General features: G+C 38.5%; 1 protein-coding gene across 5 annotated transcripts; it reads right to left on the bottom strand.

Annotated features, from left to right (window-relative positions):
* Window positions 1–2,001: 2,001 nt before the first annotated feature.
* Window positions 2,002–22,970, bottom strand: LOC143037534 (polycomb protein EED-like). Of its 5 annotated transcripts, none has more exons than XM_076205915.1 (9): window positions 22,892–22,970; window positions 15,064–15,325; window positions 13,456–13,592; window positions 11,087–11,258; window positions 10,174–10,309; window positions 8,832–8,995; window positions 6,168–6,407; window positions 5,900–6,052; window positions 2,002–2,970 (listed from the first exon to the last, which is right to left on the bottom strand). In XM_076205915.1, exons 2-9 carry the CDS (start codon window positions 15,253–15,255, stop codon window positions 2,770–2,772), a joined length of 1,395 nt encoding a protein of 464 aa, XP_076062030.1. In that variant the 5' UTR covers window positions 15,256–15,325; window positions 22,892–22,970; the 3' UTR covers window positions 2,002–2,769. The 5 variants fall into 5 exon arrangements, with proteins under 5 accessions (XP_076062030.1, XP_076062029.1, XP_076062031.1 ...); XM_076205914.1 differs by having other exon boundaries at window positions 22,782–22,924; XM_076205916.1 differs by having other exon boundaries at window positions 15,064–15,316; window positions 22,782–22,908.
* Between the last annotated feature and the right edge of the window lie 757 nt (window positions 22,971–23,727).

The raw sequence follows: 23,727 nt of genomic DNA, 5'->3' as shown, positions 1-23,727 counted from the left end.
ACGAGCACTAGGCACCTGGTTAAAAACGTTCACCTGCCCAATAAGCTATGGTACAATAAATTTTTCATGAGGGATAATGAAATCATTAGAATAAAAAAGGTGGCTGTTGATATTAAGTGAATAAGAGGTTACAGATGAGCTGACTGTTGAGAAGTTTTATATTGTTTTGGGGATATACAGTACTAACTGGATGATTTGCATGAGAGTGGGATCATCAGGGTGATGGAGGTGAGACTTGTGAGGTGTCTAAGGAGATGAGGGAAATGGTTGTTATGGTGCAGGCTTGGTATTTCAAATCATTCAGTCAAGGTCAGGTGTAGAGATAGGTCTACAGAGGTACAAGAGTATGAAAGTGAAAGGGGGTGCTTGGTGTTATGAACAGACAAGTTGTGAGAAGTGGTGTTGTGATAGGTGTCTCCCCAAGGGGATGTCTAGTATTCAAATTCTCTCAAGAGAGTAGGGGTAGGGGGGTTATGTGTGAAAGAAAACTGGATAGCATTTCTCAAATAATAATTTCTGAAGGGGGATACTCCAGATGGTAAGTGGGTCATGTAATAAGAGTTTGGCTGCATTAATTTCCAGTGTGTATGTACTATATGTATGTATATCAATATAGACTGAGATAAGCAAGTAAATGCCTTGGGGGATTAAAAAAGTGGAATGAGAAATAGACATTTGGGAATGGATGCCAAGAGGATATTGTATGAAGGAGTGATTGTGATGATAGCAGTATGGGACAGAAACATGGAACTTAAGAGAGGAGGGGTTTAAATGTGTTCGAGATGAAATGCCCGAGAAATATGGTAGGGGTTACTAGGCTGGATAGTGTGAGAAACAAGGAGGTGAGGAGGAGAATGGAGGTGGAAAGGGAGTTGGGAGATAGGGTTGATGAAAGAGTATTGGGATTGTTTGGACACATGGAAAGAATGAGTGAAGAAAGATTAGCAAGAGGTGTGGAAGGCAGAGGTGGAAGGAGATATATTAAATCTATATTGTTTCTTTTGTCATAATTCGAGAAGACTGTGTTGTAGAATTCAAGTAAGTTAGTCATGCAAGAATGTTTCTGTCTGAATCCATGATGGCTATCATTTATCAGTTACTTTCTAAATGATGTTCAATAGCATCTCTCATGATAGTTTCCATCATTTTTCCTACGATTGAAGTCAAGCTTATAGGCCTGTAGTTATTTGGTTTCTTTTTGTCACTTTTTTTGATATGGGAGTAACATTAGCTAGCTTACATTCTCTTGGGACATCTCCAGATATGATGGATTTCTTGAAAATAATTACTAATGGAACAACAATTTCATTTTTCATTTCCTTTAAGATCCTTGGGTATAAAGAGGGGATTTGTACGAGTATTCTATGAACCAGTAACTTAAGATTGATTCATTCCATTTGGATCTAGGGGGCATCAGGAGGTCAAAGAGACTAGGATATGATGGGTGGTGAGCTTGGGTCTCGGAGTCGTATAGGTCTTTGATTTTTGTTCAGGGTGTTTCTGTGACAGGATGCAGGGATGACCCATCATTCAGGAGGTGCCAAGATGGGAGGGAGGGAGGAGGGTGGAGGGGAGTGGAATATATGGGAAATGAAATGGGTGGGAGTGATTTTCTATGCCTTTTTCTTTTTGGCTACCCCCCCATGTAAGGAGGAAAAAGCCTTTGGTATATGTATGTATGTGTTTCTGTGGATCTGGGATGTGGGATTGGTGCAGGGATGGGGTGTATTTCAGTTTGGACCTCAAGTTCCACTTGGGTAAAAAGGATAGGGAATAAAATGTCTAATGTGTTTGAGAAGGGGCTGTTTTGGTGTTTTTGAGGTGGAGAGAATACATGGGTGACACTTTCTACATATTGTGCTATTTGTTTTCCTGTTTTTGGTTGGGCATTAGGCAAGGGGAGGATTGTAGATGGTAGGGTTGTGAGTTGTGTTTAATTATCTTCCAAGAGCCAATCTTGCATTCAAAATGACAATATTTTGGTGGATATGAAAAGTCATGTTTACACAAATTTTAACCATTTAGTTATTTCTTACAAAAACATGTTTATCCTTAAAAAAGATATTCTTAAATCAGCTAACTACAACTGAATAAATACAATTTTTTTTTTTAACTGGGATGGAATAAACCTTTTAAAGATTTATCACTTAGTTCTAATTTCTAAGTTTCTTGGAATTTTGTAATGACTAATGCTTCAAACTAGAGTATTTTTAAACTGCACATAACTAACAGCGATGACAGTGTGAAAATTTACCAATGCCTGAAGACCCTGTTGAACAAGCATTAGTGTCAAATGATCTTAATTATATTTTCTATATCCCCAATATTTTTTAGGTTATGGATGCATGAAACATGCTAGCAAGTATCAAATCAGATCTCCAGAAATGATAACTAAACCCCTATATCTTATTCTCACACCTTCTGTGAAACAAATCACTTCATTGTTACATAATACATACAAATGTCTTTCTTAGTACAAAATGCCTAGAGTCTAAGTTTGTGCACTTAGCATCAGTTCTTAATCTCATGAGTCAAAGATTGGCTCCCAAGTTGCTCCGTTACTTAAATATCCGATCCTAGCAGCAGGAGCAATATCTACACCACTGCAACACAAGGCTACAACCTGGTTACAACTCATGTATTCAGTCAAGACTGAAGCTTTCTTTTTCAATTCAAAGTATAGCATCCAATCCTTTAGTTGTACTATTACAGTAATGTGCAAATTGCACATAAACTATCACAATATCACATTTCACTGAACTTAAAATACTAATCTACCCTATCCCAGCGCCATATGGTGGCATCATCACAAACAGTAATGAGGATATTGCCATTGCGGGAAAAGGCTGTCTGTCGTATGGGTGCATTACATTTGTGATGCATTAGGGTTGAGCACCGGGCTAGAGTAGGATCTGCAACATCCAAGTCCCACACATATACACGGCCCATCTGGTTACCAACAGCCAATACCTGCCAAGGAGTAATAGCACATCCTTAAATGCATGAATGTATTTCAACTGTGTGATCTGAAAGTGAAAAAATGGTAATTTTCATTTACAGGATGAGAGCTACACTCATGGGGTCCACCCTCTGGTTTCACGGGTCAAACGTAAGTTTTAAATTCATCTGTGCTGTCTAACTGTATTGTTTCTTCCATTTTGTTCCATAACCATTGCATCTGTATGGAAAGCTGCATTTTTTAATAGCTTTCAAATACACTTTCATTTTTTTCCTAATTGTAATATACAGGAAAGGACCTATACTTATCTCTTTTTCCCAACTATCATCCCTAATTTGACTGGAAGTATGGTTTTAGCCTAGGCTACATCAACTATACTTTCCAAGTTGATGTACCTGTATAGAACACTGTTTTTTGACATTCTGTTGCCATTCATCTTTTCAATTTGTTCCCATGACCTTGTGACTCTTCCCAGACCAAGAGATCATCTCAGTCAGTTTTATCTATTCCCTTTCATGACCTGAACACTAGTATTAAGTTACCTCATTCTCTTCTTTCTTTCAATGATTGCTGGTCCAGTACTTTATATCTCTACATATTGTCGGCCAGGCTGCAAACTAATTTGGTTACTGCTCTCTGTATTCTCTCAAGGGACTGACAATAGGTACTTGCAAGATTGTCATTCATTTTTCTGTTGCACATCTTCAAACCTGGTCAACTTCATTTCCATTTGGAGGTGCACTTAGGACTGACACTCTATCTTCAGACTGATCCCAAGATATCTTTTACTTCATCTGTATTTCCTTCACCTTTAAACACACAATATGAGCAGTGGGGAAACACTGATATCCATATATCCATGAGAAGCTGGGATGTAAAATTCATTGTTGTTGTTGTTGTTGTTGTCGTTCCCTAGACTGTCTGTCCGAGCAGTCCCGTCTCCCCAAGGAATGCCATAGCCGAAACTGGGTTTTCCCACAAATCCTTTATAGAGCGTATGTTGTGTTGTTTGCGTGCATGATTGTGTATAATGCAGTCTTCCATTATGTGTTGTATGGTATGGGGTGAAGTGTTACATCCTGGGCAGCTGTTCACAATGCGGTCATCCAGCCTCTTCTGGTAGCTTAGAAGTGCTGGGTGGTGACTGCACCGCAGTCTGGCCAAGTTAATTCATTGTTGATCTCTAAGCTTTCACTCATTTCTTGTAATTTGCATTTTTTTTTTTTGGCATTGATGCTTACTTTTCAAAATTGGTTCTTGGCATATATACTATCTAGATTTTGTAACAATTAAGTCTCTATCATCTTTCATTTTTCTCATTCTTGCATTATCTGAAAACTTGCTAGTGTACCTTGTTGTCCCTTCCATCATTTTACTTACATATATCAAGAACATCACATGGGCCAGGACTGGCACTCATGAGTCTTCACCATTCACTGCCCTCCATCATGACATCTCATCCTTCACTGATGTTCTCATGTACCAGTCTTCCAGGAAACCCTTTACTCACTTAGACTTACCTCCACATAATCAAATATGCTCCAAATTCCACAAAAGTACATTGTGAGGTACCTTGTCAAGTGCTTTTTCTAGACCTGGGTCAAGTTTTGAAAGCAGTTCCATATTTCCTACAACAGCCACTATACCAATCACATTTTAACCCCTTCACCTACTTTACCAGTTTCAACCTTAAATATATATATATTTTTTCCAATATCACTTTCATCTAACATTTCATACTTCATCAACAACTGGTCCTATGATGGGTACCTGTATGGCCACCATCCAGCCCTTTTTAAATTACCTGAGGTGGATGGATTAATGCATTGTGGATATCTGTCCAGGACACAACACTTCACCCCATACTATTCAACACAATATGGAAGACTATATTGTACACAATTATACATGCCAACTATGCAACATATACTCTATAAGGGATTTATGGAAGAACATCATTTCAGCTATGGTGTTCCTTAGGGACATGGGAATGCTTGGTTGGACAGCCTAGGTAATGTCATCATTATCACCATCCCCCTTATAAGTAAGGTAGCCAGTCAAAGCATACACTCCCTCCCATCCATAATCTATCAACTTCAACTATATTTCCTCCATCTTTTCATGCAAGGAGAGCTGACAACTAGCAACTGTTCCCCTGTATCTACTACTTTCAGATGTGACATAGAAACCATCCCACACAAACATGGACAACAGTCCAAAGTTTCTTTTCACAGAAATCTATTTTGGGGTCTAATGACTACTGACAGCCACTATGGGGATGTGGATTTCCAGTCAGTGACACTCAGCAACAATGATTATTACATCCAGGACACTGTTAGTACCTAAAATCCTGCAATTACACCAAGTGTTCTTTGATGATAATTTTCATTCATTCCTCCCTCCCTCCTCTTTGATACCATAGATTACCAAAAATATCTGTGCTGTTCTAACTTACATACATACATATACATATACCAAGGCTTTTTCCCCCTTACAAGGGAGGTAGCCAAAAAGGAAAAGGCATAAAATCATTCCCACCCATTCCATCCCTAAATACACTCCACACCCCCTCCACCCTCCCTCTTATCTTAGCACCTCCTGGATGACAGGTCATCCCTGCACCTTGTCCACTGCCCTGGGTCAGAAGCAGTGTCACAAGACACAGCACATCCACAGCAAGGCCGCTTCATTAAATCGGCGACCCCCCCTCTCCGTCCCCCCATGCAGAAAAGGAGAAGACAGTGAAAAATCCCTTTGGGCTGCGTCAAATTTTGCTCACACATACTACCTCATCCCCCATCCCCACCCCCCATGTTCTTTTTATTCTATATCTTCAAGCAGCTGAATTCATAATTCCTCAACACATTCACATACAGGGGCCAACTGATTTTATTCAAAATATTTTACTTAAATCTACTATTAACATGTTAAAGGTCTTACCTTTTGCCAGAAATCCAAGGCAAATCTCATGAACCAAATTTCACATTCCTTATAATCAAATTTGTGTATGATTGTTACATTACTTTCATTTGGTTTCAATTCTGTCTGATTAAGCAAGCCAGGTTTCCAGCATACAATTGTATTTTCACAACTCTGGAAAAGTAATGGAAATAAGTCAGTCTTTACATAAACATTATTTCTTAAAAATTACAAGTTTGCTAGAGTAAACAATATTTCCAAAAAACAAGTTTACTGCAGTTACTCTTACTTTTGAAAGGATAAATTTTCCCAGCCACTTGACGCAATCAACATAATTTCGGTGAATATCTCTGGTTGAAAAATCTGGATAGTGCTGTTGTACTGTGGGAAAGGGTCTTACTGACCGACTGGCCACAAAGGTGTAAGATTCAGTTATGGCTTTCTGCATCTTGGTATTGTCCAGTTTCCAGATCTTCAATGAATGGTCCATGCCACAAGTAACAATGCTAGAGCCCTCGACATCAATGTCCTATCAATAAAAATGGATAGGATGAATTTCAGTTACATGCTGAAAAAACAAGAGTGATAAGGAGATGGAAGGAAGTGCAAAGTGAAGAAGAAAACAAATGGTTAAGCCTATAATTACTTCATCTTTATTATCAACATCTACCCCTCTATAAGGGAGGTAGCCAAGTCAAAAGGCAAGTACCCACTCCCATCCACCTCCCTTGCTTCCCTCTCGTCTTAGCTCCTCGTGGATGAGGGATCATCCCTGACTCCTGCCCAGTGCCCTGTGTCAGAACCAATGCAGCAAGACAGTACATCCCCAGCAAGGCCACTTCACTTAATCAGTGACCTCCCACTTTCTGTCCCCTCATGTGGAAAATAGAGAAGACAGGGAGAAATCAATTTGGGCTGCATCAAAATATCATCCACATACAACCACTCCCTACTCCCCCCACTCATCCTCTCCCTTCCTTGCATCAAAGTATTATTTATACACAGCCATTCCCCACTTACTCCTATCTCTTGCTTTCTCCCTTGCTGAACAGATATTTCCCTCTTCCTCAAAGCCCCTTTCACCCCATCCATCCATCTCATCCTTTGTTGTCCCCTGAAGTTCACTCCATCCACCTCTACCTTCCACACATCTTTTACTCATCTTTTTTTCCTTGTGTCCAAACCATTCTAATACTCTTTCATCAGCCCTATCTGCCCTTACCTTCTTATTTCTCACTCTATCCAGGTGAGGAGAACAGGGGTGGAAAGGGAGCTGGGAGATGGGGTTGATGAAAGAGTATTGGGATGGTTTGGACACATGGAAAGAGTGAGTGAAGAAAGATTAGTAAAAGAAGTGTGGAAGGCAGAGGTGGAAGGAGTGAATATGAGGGGGTGTCTTAGCATGAGATGGATGGATGGGGTGAAAGGGGAATTACAAAAGAGAGGAATGTCTGTGGAGGAAGGACGGGAGAGGACATAAGATAGGGGTGAATGGAGAAGGATTGTGTATGGATGATGCTGTGATGCATGAGGGGGAGTGGGTGGGAGATGGGGGGTGAGGAAGTATGTACGAGAAAAAATTTGACACAGCCCGAAGGGATTTCTCCCTGTCTTCTCCTTTTCTGCAAGAGGGGACGGAAAGGGTGGGTCGCCGAAGTTCTGAAGCGGCCTTGCTGTGGATGTGCTGTGTCTTGCGACACTGCTTCTGACCCAGGGCAGTGGACAGGATGTAGGGATGACCATTCATCTGGGAGGTGCCAAGATAAGAGGGAAGGAGGAGGGTGGGGGGGGAGTGGAATATGTAGGAAATGGAATAGGTGGGAGTGGTTTCTATGCCTTTTTCTTTTTGGCTACCCCCCGTGTAAGGGGGGAAAAGCCTTTGGTATATGTATGTATCCAACCTTGTAACCCCTATCATACTTCTCAGATATCTCAAACGCATTTAAACTTCTCTCATTTTCTCTTAAATTCCAAGTCTGTGCCCCATACAGTGTTGTAAGCAGAATCACTCCTTCATATATTCTCTTTTTTGCATCCATTCCCAGATTCCTATTTATCATGAAACTTAATCCTCAAGGCTTTAATCCCCCGACTTGCTTCTCTCAATCTACAAATTACCTCCACTCCTGTTTCCTACTACAAGCAACCCCAAATAGCTAAAATTATCCACCTCCTCCAGCTTCTCTCCTTTACGACTTACTTCCAACTCGCTGCCATCCTCTCCCCTTGTACATCTCATCACCTTACTTTTACCCACATTTACCTTCAACTTTCTCCTATCACATACCTTCCCAAACTTTATCATTAACTGCCACAGGTGCAGTGTCGTTAGAGAACAACAACTGGCTCACCTCCCACTTCTCTCCATTTTCTTCAACCATATTCAGTCCCTTGCCCATTACCCTTGTATTTACTTTCTGCATCATCCTATTTGTGTACACATTGAACAGCCATAACATGATACAGTCCTGATGCAGCCCCACCTTTACCTCAAACCACTCAAGTCTCCATTTATAATTTAGCAGAATATTCAAACACCTACCCTCGACAATATGCACAACTCAACACATCCAAACAAAAACATTTACATACTTGGTCTACAAAACAAACCGTGCAACTTCCTAATCAACCAAACCACTCTAGAAAAATATTTCCTCTGAGAAGCAAGAATCATGTTGGCACAACTGTATTCTGATCACCATGCACCATGATATCACCACAGAATAATCCTGGTCATAAAATAAAAACTGCCCTTGATGCATTCATCACACAAAAATACAATATACCCCTCATCCAAAACTGCCCTATGTGATTTGAATAATGAAAACTTCAGAAAATCTCATTTTGTAGAGTAAATCTCCTGGACTACAAAATCAAATATCTCACAGAGTAAACGTGGAAGAACATAAACATACAACACACAAAAAATATAAGTACAATCTATATAACTTACTGCACTTAATACTTCATCACGATGAGCCTCTACTCCTCCAAAGGTCGCCACCAAGATATCTGTCCGTATGTTCCACAGGCGTAGGGCATGGTCTTTACTCACCGACAGCAGCAAATTTGGGTCTCTTGGATGAAACTTGAGCTCATTTATAGCATTTCCATGACCTGCAAATTCTGTACTTTAGTAACTCAATTTCATTTATTTTTCAAACCATGCCTCATTATGGATCAATAGGTTTCCTGTCAGCATGCTTTATAGCTATACTTACTGTATCTTTTTCAACTCTAAGCAATCCTATGCCTCCCTCCTTCCTCTTCTTTCTCCACTTTACATCCACTCAACCTCATTTCCAACTGATTAGTCGTTTTCAGTGTGTTCCATGGAACCCCCAGTTTCAGGAAAAAATTACAATGCTTCCATGGCAAAAAGTTACACACTCATATTATATATATATATATATATATATATATATATATATATAAAAGTAAGAACTGACATTGGGTACTAAACTCAGTTTTATTTCTTATGTGCATGTGTGTAGTAGAGGTTGAATGAACTTCTGGAAAAGACTTAGAATGTGATGTATGGATGAGGTAAAGAGGAATATCTGTCAAGCAGGGAAAAGATGGCAAACATACAATTATGTGTACAGTATGGTTGTGAATGACTGAGAAACCGATGGAGCACAAAAGGAAATTTTCTTGTCTATTCTGTTGCTGTTACCAGTCATCTGGGAGCTATTGGTCTCCTGCAAGAAAGGCCTAGATCCACCGATTATTTGATTGCCCTGTAATTTCTGAAGTGGATGAGGGTCACCATGTAATGAAATGGTTGGAGCAAACTAGCTTCAGGTGTCAAACATTACTGTGAAGGTGCTATGTCTTACTACATTGCTTCTGACCTGCGGGGCGGGGACAAATAACCCTTCACCCACAAGGAGGTAATTTAGAAGGGAAAAGAAAAGGCTGTTGGGTTAGTGTGGGATGGGTGATTGTTGTTGTCTTGACTTAGCTCCCTTTGTAAGAGGGAGAGGGCCTTTTGATATATGTATTCCGGTCAGTGCCAGATGGTTTTCCTCAGCTTAGAGGTAGAAGGGTTTAAGGCTACTGATGTGTCTTTCTTTAACATTCCCAAAAATAGAAAGGGGAAACAAGACATCCAATGAACTTGTGGTGGGGCTGAAGCTACAGTATGAAATTCAACATATCCATGGCTTCACCTGTGACCAATTTGTATTATCATTTCAATTTGGGTCACCTACCTATCCTCACATGATGACTGGCTCTACAGCCCCTGCAGGAAGTGGGAGACTGGGGCTGCTACTACTACCATTATGTCTCACCTATGAAGTGTTTGACGCACTGCATGGTAGCCAAAGAAAATATCCGAATGACGCCCCTTGACCCTGCGGCAGCCACAATGGGTCTTCCTGTTTCTGTGTCATAGCTCCATGCCACAGTGTAAAAGTTTTCATCACTCTGAAAGTACAATAACAAAAATAATGTTACAATAAGTAGAAATTGGATACAAGGATAATGACAGTGGTAAAGGGAATGTAAAAATGGATGACTGGGAAAACTTGGAAGTTTTCTAAACAGGAGTGGAAATGGGAGGGAGAAAAGAGCTGTTATTGTGATGGCAGAAGGAATATGGGAACATCTAATCACAGGACAGTGGGATAAAAATCTTGGGCAAGAATGAAAATCAAAAGTAAAAAGTTAATGACTGTGGGAATTGGCATTTGTCAACAAGTCAGACAAAAGAAAGACTATGTGAGGATGGAGCCTTAATTAGTATGGAAGTTTTGCTTGTACCTACAAGCAAAATGTTGAACTAACAAAGGTTCCATCTCCACATGATGTTTCCTTCGACAGGCTGGATATGTATAAACCAGGGAAAGAGGAATGTCATGGGTAGGAATAGCATACAAGATGATAAAAAATAATAATAAATAAATAAATAAATAAATAAAATGAATAAATTAGGAGTTAATTGATGAGATGGAAAGGGTACAATGAGACTTAGTGGCAAACAGATGGGGACATATATGCAAAGATTAGAGACTTTGTGGAAGGGAAGTACTTTGCTAGGATTATTTGTTAAACATTCTTTTTTGAACTGACACACAAATATACTAAAATAAGTAAAGACAATGATATATCTACTTGATTACACTATGGTAGACAGAAAAAAAACTAAGGGAAACTCCAATATGGGAATGTGATGTTATAAAAATGAAAAGTGCTCCTACTCACATCTGGGTCACAGTAACACTGTAGTAGTTTGACACTTCCATCTTCAATACATTCATAAACAGAAATTCTATTATTTCCTGCTGTTGCAAACACCAATGGTTGTCCTTCCCTCAAGTGCTGGTTGAACTGGACTCCAAAAATAGGCTGCCCATGGTCTTCCTTCAAATAACACCTGTAAATAAAGTATCATCAACCCAAGATCAATTGCTTTGTACTTTCCAATTCAACACCTATAATTTCTATTGAAACTATATTCTTATATTTGGCGAGTTATTAACTTCAATTTACACCCTAGATATATTATGTATATAGTCAATATGTGAATGAACTCTATACATACGTCTCCAAAGTAATAAACAAGACTAAAGTGGACTGCATCATCTGTACATCGCAATGGAAATATAAATGCACCTGAATATATAAAACATAATAAATATAACAGTGATACGAATGAAGAAAGTGGTAGAGCAAAGTAAGACTATCAAAAAGGATAGAAGTGAAGAAATACAGGCAAAAAGTGTGTGGAAGGCACAGATACATGGAGCAAACTTGGGGAGAACACTGAGAAGAGGTGGATGGATGAGCTGAAAAAGACACTGAGTACAAGAGGAATGGGTGTTGAGCAAGGAAGGTAGAGGGAAAGAGATACATGTGAATAGAGTTGTTGTACATAGATATGGCTTTAACCTCTTGAATACAATCATGCCTATGTATGTATCATGAGCTGCGAGTGGAGTATACGAGGATGTCACCATCAGCTTCCTGATTATATTTATTTTGTAGCTGTAGCTGAGATTCCCTTGCATTCTGTGAACAGACATAATTACATTTTCTGTGATGTTATACTTATTCAGGATGAAAAAGAAGAGCGGAACAGCAAAACTTTATATTTTGTAACGTGTATTGTGAAGCATCATCATACATCAGGCAACCTGATGTGCACAAATATTTGACTCATATTGAAGAGGTTAACGTGACAGAAAGGGATTTGTTCTTGCACATTGTGTGCTTAATGAGTGGATGAGGGGGGGGTTACCATGTGATGAAGCAGTGAGTGTAAATCAACTTTGGCTGTCAGGCCCTACTGTGGAATTGCTAAGTCTTGTTGTATTGTTTTGGAATAACCATTCATCCACATGGAATTGAGATGGAAGAAATAACAAATAGGGTTTTGAATGTGTTAATGACATGTGAAGGGTGGGTTTGACTCAGCAACCCCCCTTATTACAGGGGATCTTTCAGTGTATGTAGGAAGGAGAAGATGGTGAAGACCGACTACAAACGGAAAGTATTTAAGGGTGCCTGGAAACAAAGAAAATGATAATAGTGTTAGCAAGGATGAGAGGATATAATAGCATGGAGACATATGAGAATAAGTATACCATAACCTCTTTTCACAATGCATTACTTTCGAAGTCCAACATACAAACAACCATCACATAAGCACAACACATATTCAGAATGCTCCAATAAGGAGCCATAACAAAAATTTAAAAACACCAAGAACAAAGGCAATGTAAGAAATCATACATCTAATATTCAAGTCATTGCAAATCAAGGAAATGTCTTAAAATAACATGAATAGTGAATATATAACAATAATTGTTGCTTCATTGTAGCCCCCACAATGGGTGCAGACAATCTTTGGGCCCTCCAATAGATCTCCTTAGGAGGAAATTTTGGACTACTGTATGTGTTGTATTAATAAGGGACAGTTTCTATGTCACCAGCTTATAGAAGAAGTGGGGGTTAATCAATAGCTGGTAGCTCTCTTAATGTGTGAAGGTAGAGGAAATAAAGGTGAAAATATAAGGCCTGGTCCAGAGACTGTCTGTCACTGATGGAAGTGAGAGTTGATAGGTTTTGAAGATGTATGATAGGGTATATGTGAAAAGCTTTAACCTCTTCCATACCATGACGCCTAAGTAGGTGTCATGATACGCAAGTGGGTATATGCAGATGCCGGCATTGGCATCCTGATTATATTTATTTTGTAGATATAGTTGAGAAACCCCTAAATTCTGTGAACTGGCTTGATCTCATTTTCTGTGTTTATCATTACTCAGAGTGAAAGAACAAGTAAATAAGAAGTAACTTTATATGCGAATATTGTGATGCATCATTGAATCATTGTACATCAGGCATCCAATGCTGTGTGCAAGAATTTGATTTGTATTGAAGAGGTTAAAACTAATAAGCTATTTCACGTCAAATAAACAGGTCTGACTTGATACTGCCCATCTACAGTTTTAGAGTAAGAATCTCCCACATATACAGTATGACAAACTACTATGAAGGCTATCAATAATTCACTATGTCACCGAGGCTAGAATTAGGGTATTTACAATGAGCCTCGAAACAAAACCTACATGAACTTGTATCCCATTTTTAGAGGTGGCACAGCCTTCTTGCGTCCTCGCTTACTTTTTCCTTTGCGTCGCTGTGTTGGGGTGCCACTACGAGAATTTTCTGCTGTTGACCCACTTCCAACACTGGAAGTATCATCCTAGAAAAAATCCAATAAGCTTGATAATTATGGTCTAGTTGTTTCTCAACTTCTTTTGCAATAATCCTCTTATCAAGGTAAATAAAGCACACTAAGATGGATGACTTGTCTATGTTCATCATGGAGTGTAAAATACTCAAGTGGAATAGAAAGATCTTCTACTTTTTAACAACCACAACCACAAACCACCAAGGTGCGCTGTACAGATTCAGTTGTGGCTGACATCACAGCTACAATTTTATGAATCAAAGGGATGAACCCAGCCTCTCAAAGATATCTATCACTTACAACAGAATCTGTACAATGAATCCTAGCCCTGCTTGTAAACTAGTTTTAAATGTTACCATTTCAAGATACCATTATAATACATCTTTTCCTTTTCAAAAGGTAGCTACTAAGTGCTCCTTAACCACTCTCTATGGTGGTATATTTCAGGTTTTTGTTATGGCTTATGCTACATTTCATCCTAAGGGAGTGAATTGTCCCAATCTGGGCTCAAACTCCTTTGCTAAATACAATAATCTAATGTTAACTGGAACATGAAATATAACAAAAGTAAATCACATGAACAAAGGCTACAACACACCACTATTGAATATCTACTGTGCAAATTCATCACAAACAGCTACTTCATTCATCTTCACTTTCTACTTACTCACTGACCTCTGACAGCTGTAATAAGAAAACTTATGAGAATATGCAGCCAAAATTTTGTCAAATATATCATATAACAAGTTTCCATGATACAAAACCATAAAAAAGCTATTTCAATTTAACTGTTGATAAAAATAACTAATTTTGTTTTTGAAATAAGAATTCCCAACAAAGAAAATTATAAACTAAAAAAATGAAAAATCAAGAACTCTGAGGATGAAGGCAAAGGGAGAACACATCCTTGCCAGATATAAACAAGGGTCACCCTACAATGCAGATAAGCCGTAGGTGCAAACATCCACAGCCTTGGATGCAGAGTAACTGGCTCATCATGATGTCCATGCCACTTCTGGCCATTACAGCAATTTATTTCCCATTTTCCAACTGAATGGATACAATGGTTCATTTACCACATAACCTTTTAGGTATTCATTACTTTTGGAAAGCCATTCCTCGGAGCATAAGTGGAAGTTAGAAATGTATATTGTGCATCATAATGATACTTAGTATATATATTTATATATATGCATAAATATATATATCAAAATATAATTCAGCCTTACAAAATAGTCAAATAAAATGCTTCTTTGTGAAGGCATGAAAGATGAAGGTACCTTTGATTATGGCACCAAGATGTTATCAAGTTTTATAAAATACAAATTTTCTGAAGTTGCCAATTAATGTACACTACTTGGGATGGGTTTATGCCTGAGTTAAAGAATCACCAATGTCATTTAACTCAGGAGCAAATGATTCGCCAGCAACCCAGTTCCAATTACTAACTAGCAATCGTGAGCAAGAAGCAAGCATCCCTTACCCCCCTTGTGGAGGAACGCAGGGTGCCACCACGTGTGCTTGGTCCAACCACTTGATGCTCCGCATTGCTCTCACTGCTGCTAAATTCATCACAGGAGTCCTGTGCACTATCTGATGCATCATCATAGAGTTCTTCATTATCACTAACATCTAAGTCAGAATCAGTGTCACTTTGATTTGACAACTCAGCCATCTTATTGACTTCCAACAGCGATCAGCAATGATTTCCATTCAGTGTTTTGACAGTCACTGATCTGAAAGGCCTAGGATTGAGGTATTACATAACTGATAGATATACAGGTTTCTTGTGACACAAAATGACCAATTCTGAATTTGAATTATAGTGGGAATATGGACCACACAATGACATAAGGTCATACATGTTCACAAATATCTATTCAATCACCAAAAGAAGGCTGTCCCTGTTACTGGGACTCTCCGGGAGACACTGTGGAATTCTCAACCATTGGCCTACTTGTGTGAAATTTTAATAAAACAATATGAGAACATATTATAGGCTCCTGTCTAACATCAACAAATGGGAAGTAGTTCTGACCTGACCAAAAATAAAAACTGCCAAGTCCACTGTAAGATATGCTAGTTGTAGTACAAAATAAATTTTGCTAAACCAATGCAATTCAATTGATGGACTCCAAACATGAGGATTACATATTCAAATGAAAGTAAGAACAAGAAAAAAATAAAGTAAGAGTATTTTAAAACAAAAAATTATGAACATATAATAATTAATGTCTACTTTTATGTTGACATTAGCTTTCATAACAATAAAACCTTTGCCAATTACTTGTTGCTTTTAGCATATGAACCTTTTTCTCAAGCTTAAATTTAATGAAATAGCCTACTGTGTATATTTCTAGTAATTCTGTGATAATGACTTCAACAACTTTTTCTTGATGAATGACACTTAGTAGTTTTAGTTCTTCATACACCATCAATAAATTTATGGGAGGAAAAAAATAAATAAATAAAAATGGAACAATAACAAATAACCATGCTAACATAAAATGACACCACATTCTGTCTACAGTAGTAAATTAAAGTTTCAATCAAACAATTAAATGAAAAATTAATCCTTTTAAACCATTTGCATACATCAGATACTGAATACTACCAACATGGAAACTAAGGTTGGCAAGGTGCAGTAATAACAATTTTATTCACCAAATTTTGACAAGTCTTCTTCAGGTGACAATTTACACAGATGAGGACAAGGGCTAAATTCTTGCAAAGTGACTGCATGACCAGTATTTTGAAACTGCAGATTGCATCATGTGGGTAATAGGGTCCTTCATATAGTATATGTGACATAGGATCTCATCACATGCTGCCTTTCACGAGCAATTACTGACATCAACATGCGTACATCATGATTAACTTCCTCAATTAAATGTTCACTAAAGGACAATATATACCTAAACACTTAACATCTTCCTACATCTAACCATCCAAAGTTTCCCATTTCAAATGCAAATACCCTATATTTTCACTAAATATATATACATATAAAAAAGTAGCAATACTACGGTATGCAATAAAAAATCAAACCAACTTACCCCTTACACAGAACCCCCTTATCATAGCTCCCTTTCTGAACACTATGGGTGAATATTTCACAATAAATATATACAAAGGTACATACATGCATGTACACATAAATAAACAAGTACACCTTACATGACCTTCAAATTCCATAATCCACCAAATTCCCTTGGAAATCAACCCATCTGAGAAACCATTCCAAAGACAGACAAAAATGACACTGGCACACTTGTGTTCTGATTACTGTCATTCCGTAAACACCAAGATAGATTTGTCCTAACAACTGACACCAAATGCCCAATATACAGGAAACACAAAACACCTAGTACTTCACTGTCCTTTACTCACTCACTTCGGACAGCAATCTTTTCACTGAGTGACTTAAGAGGCTGAGCCAGAAATTATGTTTCATTTCCTGAGGGTTGTGGTCTCCTGTAAGTGGCAACAGATTGATTTTTTTTATCAAAAAGTTTATTAGGTTAGTGCAATGGTTCCAAAATCAGCAAGATATCTAGAGACTGTAATGGAACTTGATTGACAAGAATTCTAGACTTGCAGCTAATACTATACTCACTGTGTATGACCACTGCACATTCCACTGTACACATTTAATAACTGGGAAAGAAAAATTTTTACTCATAAAAATTATTCTTGGCATAAATAAGTTTGCTGCATGGATATGAATTTGCATAACATGATGATGCATATACCGTGGGAGAGATTTACTTTATATTGTGATTATACATGAATGTTTATGTAATCCTGCATACTAATTTCCATGCATAGATTGAAAACTACGTAACACTTATTACAGTCATAGAGGTAAATGTATATACAATCATATATCCTTGAATATTGTGTATACAGTATACTTCATAGTTTACGTACTAGAAAATAAATTGGGCATCCTAATGCATTAACCTATGTTGAAATATGCTATGCAAAACCTAACATACTTTTAAAAATTTACAAAGTTAACTTTAAAGGGTTCTTATTGCCCAATTCTAAACAATGCTAAATGGAAAAGACAATGCCAACACCAACTATGGCTGTAATCCGTGGCTGCAACATTAATATTATTTTAGTATTCACAGGCTCAAATCTTCTCCACCATACATCTTTCGTGATGACCAAATCACTTCCTTTATCTTGCAAACCATTACTATAGCAATCAATTTCATCACTGCCATCATGAAGCAGGCAAACTGGAAAAAGTGATCAATCATTATGTTTAATAAAATACCACCAAAATCAAATCAAGAATGGACTTCTGAACCAACAAAATCTTTAACCCAACAATTATGGTGTTTCCAAAGGCTCAAATCTTCATATTCATCACAGTTGGAGCTTGTTTATCCCCACCACTTAACTATATGGTGATCCTTCCTCATCCATTCCACTCCACACACACACATGCACATACCAAAAGGATTTTCTCCCCTTACAAGGGTGGTTGCAAAGTCAAAGCATGCATCCACCTACATCCATACAAAGCTTGTTCACCCTCCCATCTCACCTTGTGGATAAAGGGTCATCCCTGTTCCCTGCTACACCATTCAGGTCAAAGGCAATGCAGTAAGACAGTGCTTCCACAGCAAGGCACAACTATGAGCTAGTTTATCCATAGTACTTCATTACATTGTGACCTATCCCCACCTCCTCATCCACTTGGAGCAGACAAGAACATCTCTTCATGCCACAATTTCTTCATTTACATTTGGGAATGGATGCGAAGAGGAGACTGTATGAAGGAGTGATTGTGCCAACAGCACTGTATGGGGCAGAAACGTGGAACATAAGAGAAGAAGAGAGAAGGAGTTTGAATGTGTTTGAGATGAGGTGTCTGAGAAGTATGGTGGGGGTTACTAGGCTAGATAGAGTGAGAAATGAGGAGGTGAGGAGGAGAACAGGGGTGAAAAAGGATTTGGGAGAGAGGGTTGATGAAAGAATATTAGGATGGTTTGGACACATGGAAAGAATGAGTGAAAAAAGACTAGTAAAAGAGGTATGGAAGGCAGATGTGGAGGGAATGAACATGAGGGGACGTCCTAGGATGAGGTGGATGGATGGGGTGAAGGGGGCTTTGGGGAAGAGGGGAATGTCTGTTGAGGAAGGAAGGGAGAGGACGGAAGACAGAGGTGAGTGGAGAATGGTTGTATATGGATGATGTTGTGACTGCATGAGGAGGAATGGTCGGGGGGGTGGGGGGTGGGGTAGTATGTGTGAGTAAATTTTGACGCAGCCCGAAGGGATTTCTCCCCGTCCTCTCCTTATATGCAAAGGGGGACGGAGAGGGGGGGTCGCCGATTAAATGAAGCGGCCTTGCTGTGGATGTACTGTGTCTTGCAACACTGCTTCTGACCCAGGGCGGTGGGCAGGGTGCAGGGATGACCCGTCATCCAGGAGGTGCTCAGATGAGAGGAAGGGTGGGAGGGGTGTGGAGTGTGTTTGGGGATGAAATGGGTGGGAGTGTTTTTATGCCTTTCCCTTTTTGGCTACCTCCCTTGGAAGGGGGAAAAAGCCTTGGTATATGTATGTATATATGTACAAATTTTTTGCACTCTCTCTTCCTTGCCTGACGGACATTCTTCTTGCTTCCAATACCTAGGTTACTCTTTCAATCTGCCACATTCTTGGTTTTCCTCTCAAGTTCACTCTTTCCACATTCCACACTCTTTTTGCTAATTTTCCCACACTTGTTCCTTTCATAAGCCCAAACCACATCAGCACTCTTATCTGCCCAACCTGATAGCTCTCTATCTAGCTCCACTCTCTGCCTCACCCCTACATGTCTCAGTCTATCCATCCTTGTAAAACCTTCCATACTTCTCAAACACTTTAACTTAGGTTGGAAATCTTCCTTTCTGCCTCCTTCAGATTTTAAGTCTCCATTATATAGAGTGCTGTGGGAGCAATCAATTCCTCATTCAACCTTCTATTTGCATCCCTCCCCCGATACCAATTTCTTGTTACAATTTTCATTCCTCCAAGACTACTCATCACTTTTATTCTGTAAATCATCACCACATGACCTAAGTACTTAAAACTCTCCACGTCCTATAACCTCTCGCCCTTTCAACTCACCTCCAACCCACCACCATTATCACTGCTTGTACATCTTATCACATTTTTGCCAACATTTAATCACAAATTTCTTCTCTCACAAATTCAAACTCCACCACCAACTACATCAGGTTACCCTCAGACTCAGCCATTAGTGCAATGTCATCAGAAAACATCTGGCTCACGTCACACTTCCCTACACTCTCACTCACCAACTACCCATACTGAGTACTAACATTTACCTCCCTCATCCAATTAAATTTTGAACAACCACAATTACTTTACACAACCCTAGCAATGCTTTAATTAATCCTGTCACACACCTTTTCCAAATCCATGAAAAGAAAACACTCTTAAGGTGACAGCACATTAGGCATATCTTGATGGCATGCTGTTTTGCGTAGAAACACCTTCAGTTATAATCTTTTGTTTTTAAAATTCCAAATGTCAAATTACTCTTGCATCACATAGTGAGAAGCTAAATGATAAACTATAAGAGAAGTTAAACCTAAACGAATGTGACACAATATCGAGTTGTTTGTACAGAAGTTTAGAATATTGTAACCAAAGATATTTCAACTCAATGAAGTAGCAAAAGCAAATAGCATACTATCCTAATGTGCTGCCACCTTTACCCACTGCCATTGAACAAGGGGATGGTCTGGGCACACTGAAAGAATGAAGAAAGACCTGCAAAAAAAAGTGTGGAAGGCAGAGGTCAATGGAGAGAACTTGATGAGAAAACTGGGAATGGGTTGGATGGATAGGGTGAAGCAGGCCCTGGGTAAATGGGGAACATTTGCTGACCAGGGAAGGGTAAGGACAAGAGATTGATGAGAATGAAGAATGGCTGTGAATGGATAAGGTAAAAGTGCCCCAAAGGATTTTTTTTCATCCCCTACTTTGTATTCACTTACATGGACGAAGTGAAAAGATTGTTCTACAATGAAGCAATGGGGATAAATTAGATTCAGCTGTCGGGCCCTGTTGTGGAGCTGTTTTGCTGCACTGCCTTTAACCCCCACAGTGTGGTGGAAAGCTCCAGATGGCCCTTAATCTACAAGGTGCTAAGATGGGATGGGCTATGAGGTGGCCTGGTGCTTTGATTCAATGCAGTTATTAGCATAGACTGAGTTTGCATTAAGTATTTGTCATAACTTTGGAACTAAGAACACTGGCCATTCACTCCTTTTAAGTGATAAAATGTCCTAAAGTTGAGAATTGTGGTTCCTGATCTTAGAGACAAGACCTACATTGATGGTGTGATGTAGTGAATTACTGAGTAAAGGAATCAAGTAATTGTCTTTGTAGAATGAAGTGTTATAAGAAATAGGTATTTGGAGATGAATCCAAAGAAAAAAAATAATATTAATGAGGTGAAGTATTTAGGAAAATGACAGGCATTACAAAAATGGAATGAGTGAGGAATGTAGAGGTGAGGCAGAGAATGGGGGGTGAAATAAGAGCTGTCAGCTAGGACAGATCAGCATTCAGACAGTTTGGGCAAAAAGAATGAACAAGGTGAGACAAGCAAAATGTGTGGAAAATGAAAAGAGTGAGAAATGTAGAGGTGAGGTAGAGAATGGTGGTGAAATAAGAGCTAGGATATATCAGCATTCAGACAGTGGTAAATTTTTAGAAGTGGTAAATTTTGTAAATCATTGAACATCAATGTAATATATGTTATTCTTGGCAGAAATTAATAATAGAAAAGGTTGCTAAAAGCTAGAAACAAACAAACATAGCTGCTCCAGTTGGTTGAGACACCATCTTTGTTTTGGCAGAGGCAGAGGCTGAAGAAATTAAAATATGATAACCTTGTGTATGCTAACCTAACCTAACCTGCATTTAGTAATGCAGTACCTATAATTCTAGAAGTCATCAGGGTTGTCTCCGACCTCTGAATCTATCAAAACAAAGAAGGCATCTTAAGGAGTTGATGTGACTTTGTTCATTTATGTATAGCTTTTAGCAGTGTTTTCTGATATTGATTTCTCCCAAGAAAAATATTTATTCCATTCATGTATTATAATTTACAAAATTAGTATTTTATATTCTAATGTTATACCATGTAGGTGTGCACTTCTAAAAAAATTCCCAGAGTGTTTGGGCAAAAAGAAAGAATGAACAAGGTGTAACAAGCAAAATGTGTGTGGAGAACAGAAATGGACACAGTATGCTTGAAAAGATGATGGATGTGATGGATAGACTGGGTGAAGAGGGAGACTGTGGATCGATTAAAGAATGACATGGTCTAAAGATTGGTCTCTTCTACTCCTTACATTATTAAGTGGACAAGGAGAAGGGTTTGCCATATAATGTAACTGTAGAGTGTAGGAAGTAAATCAACTTCAGCTGTCAGGCTCTGCGGTCAAAATACTAAGCTTCACTGCCTTTACCCATTGAATGGATCTTAATGTGAATGATATAAGGGTGTGTTTGATTTCACCTATTTACTTCTAAGGAGTAAAGGGCCTCTGGTATATACATACATATCTTTTCTTTCAGCGTTCTGTAAATGTACTTGGCCTTGGGGAAGAGGAGGGTCACAGAGGTACAGGTACCGTCTTCATTTGTCGGTCAGGTTTCAAAGTTTGGCAGAGACAAGAGGTTATTATTCATGACCTATCTGACAGTTTCCACAACCAGAAATATGCAATTAAATACCGATGCACAAAAAATAAACCCTGTTAAAATGAAACAAAAATACAACAGTTCAACACAAGACCGTAATATAAGAAAAGCAACTACAGAAAAAGTGTGGAAATGCACCATGATACTGCATCTTTTAAATAAATATAACGACAATTCACAATGCATTTGGGTGATGATCGATTTTGTAAATTCGTAATTCGTGCATTGTTTACCAAAACAATCGGCCATTTCACAGGGGAAATATATCTAATTCTTGGTGTCCTCCTTATCAACACAGAAAACATGTCACAACTATTCCATACGAAGTCCAAAAATACTTAATATGTAATGATTTCATTTACAACTTAAAGTATAACAATACGGTAATCTCAATGTTATTTCCATCTCCCAAGTCTTTGCATCAATAGCACATAACACACTCTTGGGCTACGTTTATCTTACGAGTTCATCTCCAGAATCATCAGCTGTTGAACTGCTATCAATGTTTGGAAGAGTCATGATGAATATTTGGGAATATATCAAAAATATTTCCAGCACTTCTCAAGCTTAACTTTGTTTCTCAAACCCCTTCAACTGGTTCCACAACCCGCCGAATTGTAACGTAGCGTTGCCATAGTGGTGATTGTTTTTAATCCTCATAAAATAGCGCAAACTCGCTTTCATAGTAGAATGTATTTACTTGTCGGGATTATTTGGACGATACATTAGATTTTTTTCTAAATCTAAATAAGTTGACTTTTATTTCAACCTGCTATCATTACGTTTTTTTTTCTAAATCAATAAGTGATATTCTATAGGTGTTCAGCAGATCAACAGCGCTCATGAAGTCAGCTAGAAACATGTTGAAATACAGCGTATTAGCAGATTTTTTCAAATATTCAATCTGTCACTTTATTGATCGTAGCTCAAGATTGCTATTCTTGTTTAATGTAATTACAACCCGGGTATTAGTCGAAAGTTCTGATTAATTGTCATAGATGTTTAATTGATATTTTTTTACACACATTTTCTCGCACATTTTCTACGTGTAGCATGCCAGTAGGACACTTGCCATTCAGCGGTACCATAAGAACATGAGAATAAAGGAGACTGCAAGAGACTATAAGGTCTACACTAGGCAGTCCATGTCTGTTACCATCTATCATTCCCATCCATAAATCTATTTAACTTTCTCTTACAACAATTTATAGTTTCTGCGCTTACTACCTCGTTACTATTCCATTCGTCAACCACTCTACTGGTAAAACAGTTTTTACATATTTCCACTTAAATATAAAATTGTCCAATTCAAACCAATTACTGCGAGTTCTGCCCTGTTCTCTTATTATGATGGCCTTGTCTGCATCACCCTTGACATATTTACATTATAAATTAAAGAGTAACTAGA

This window comes from Oratosquilla oratoria, chromosome 22 (genome assembly GCF_046742065.1).
Source record: "Oratosquilla oratoria isolate Oo_2021 chromosome 22, ASM4674206v1, whole genome shotgun sequence".
NCBI lineage: Eukaryota > Metazoa > Arthropoda > Malacostraca > Stomatopoda > Squillidae > Oratosquilla > Oratosquilla oratoria.
The sequence above is the reverse complement of the archived record's forward strand: the minus strand, read 5'-3'. Positions and strand labels throughout refer to the sequence as shown.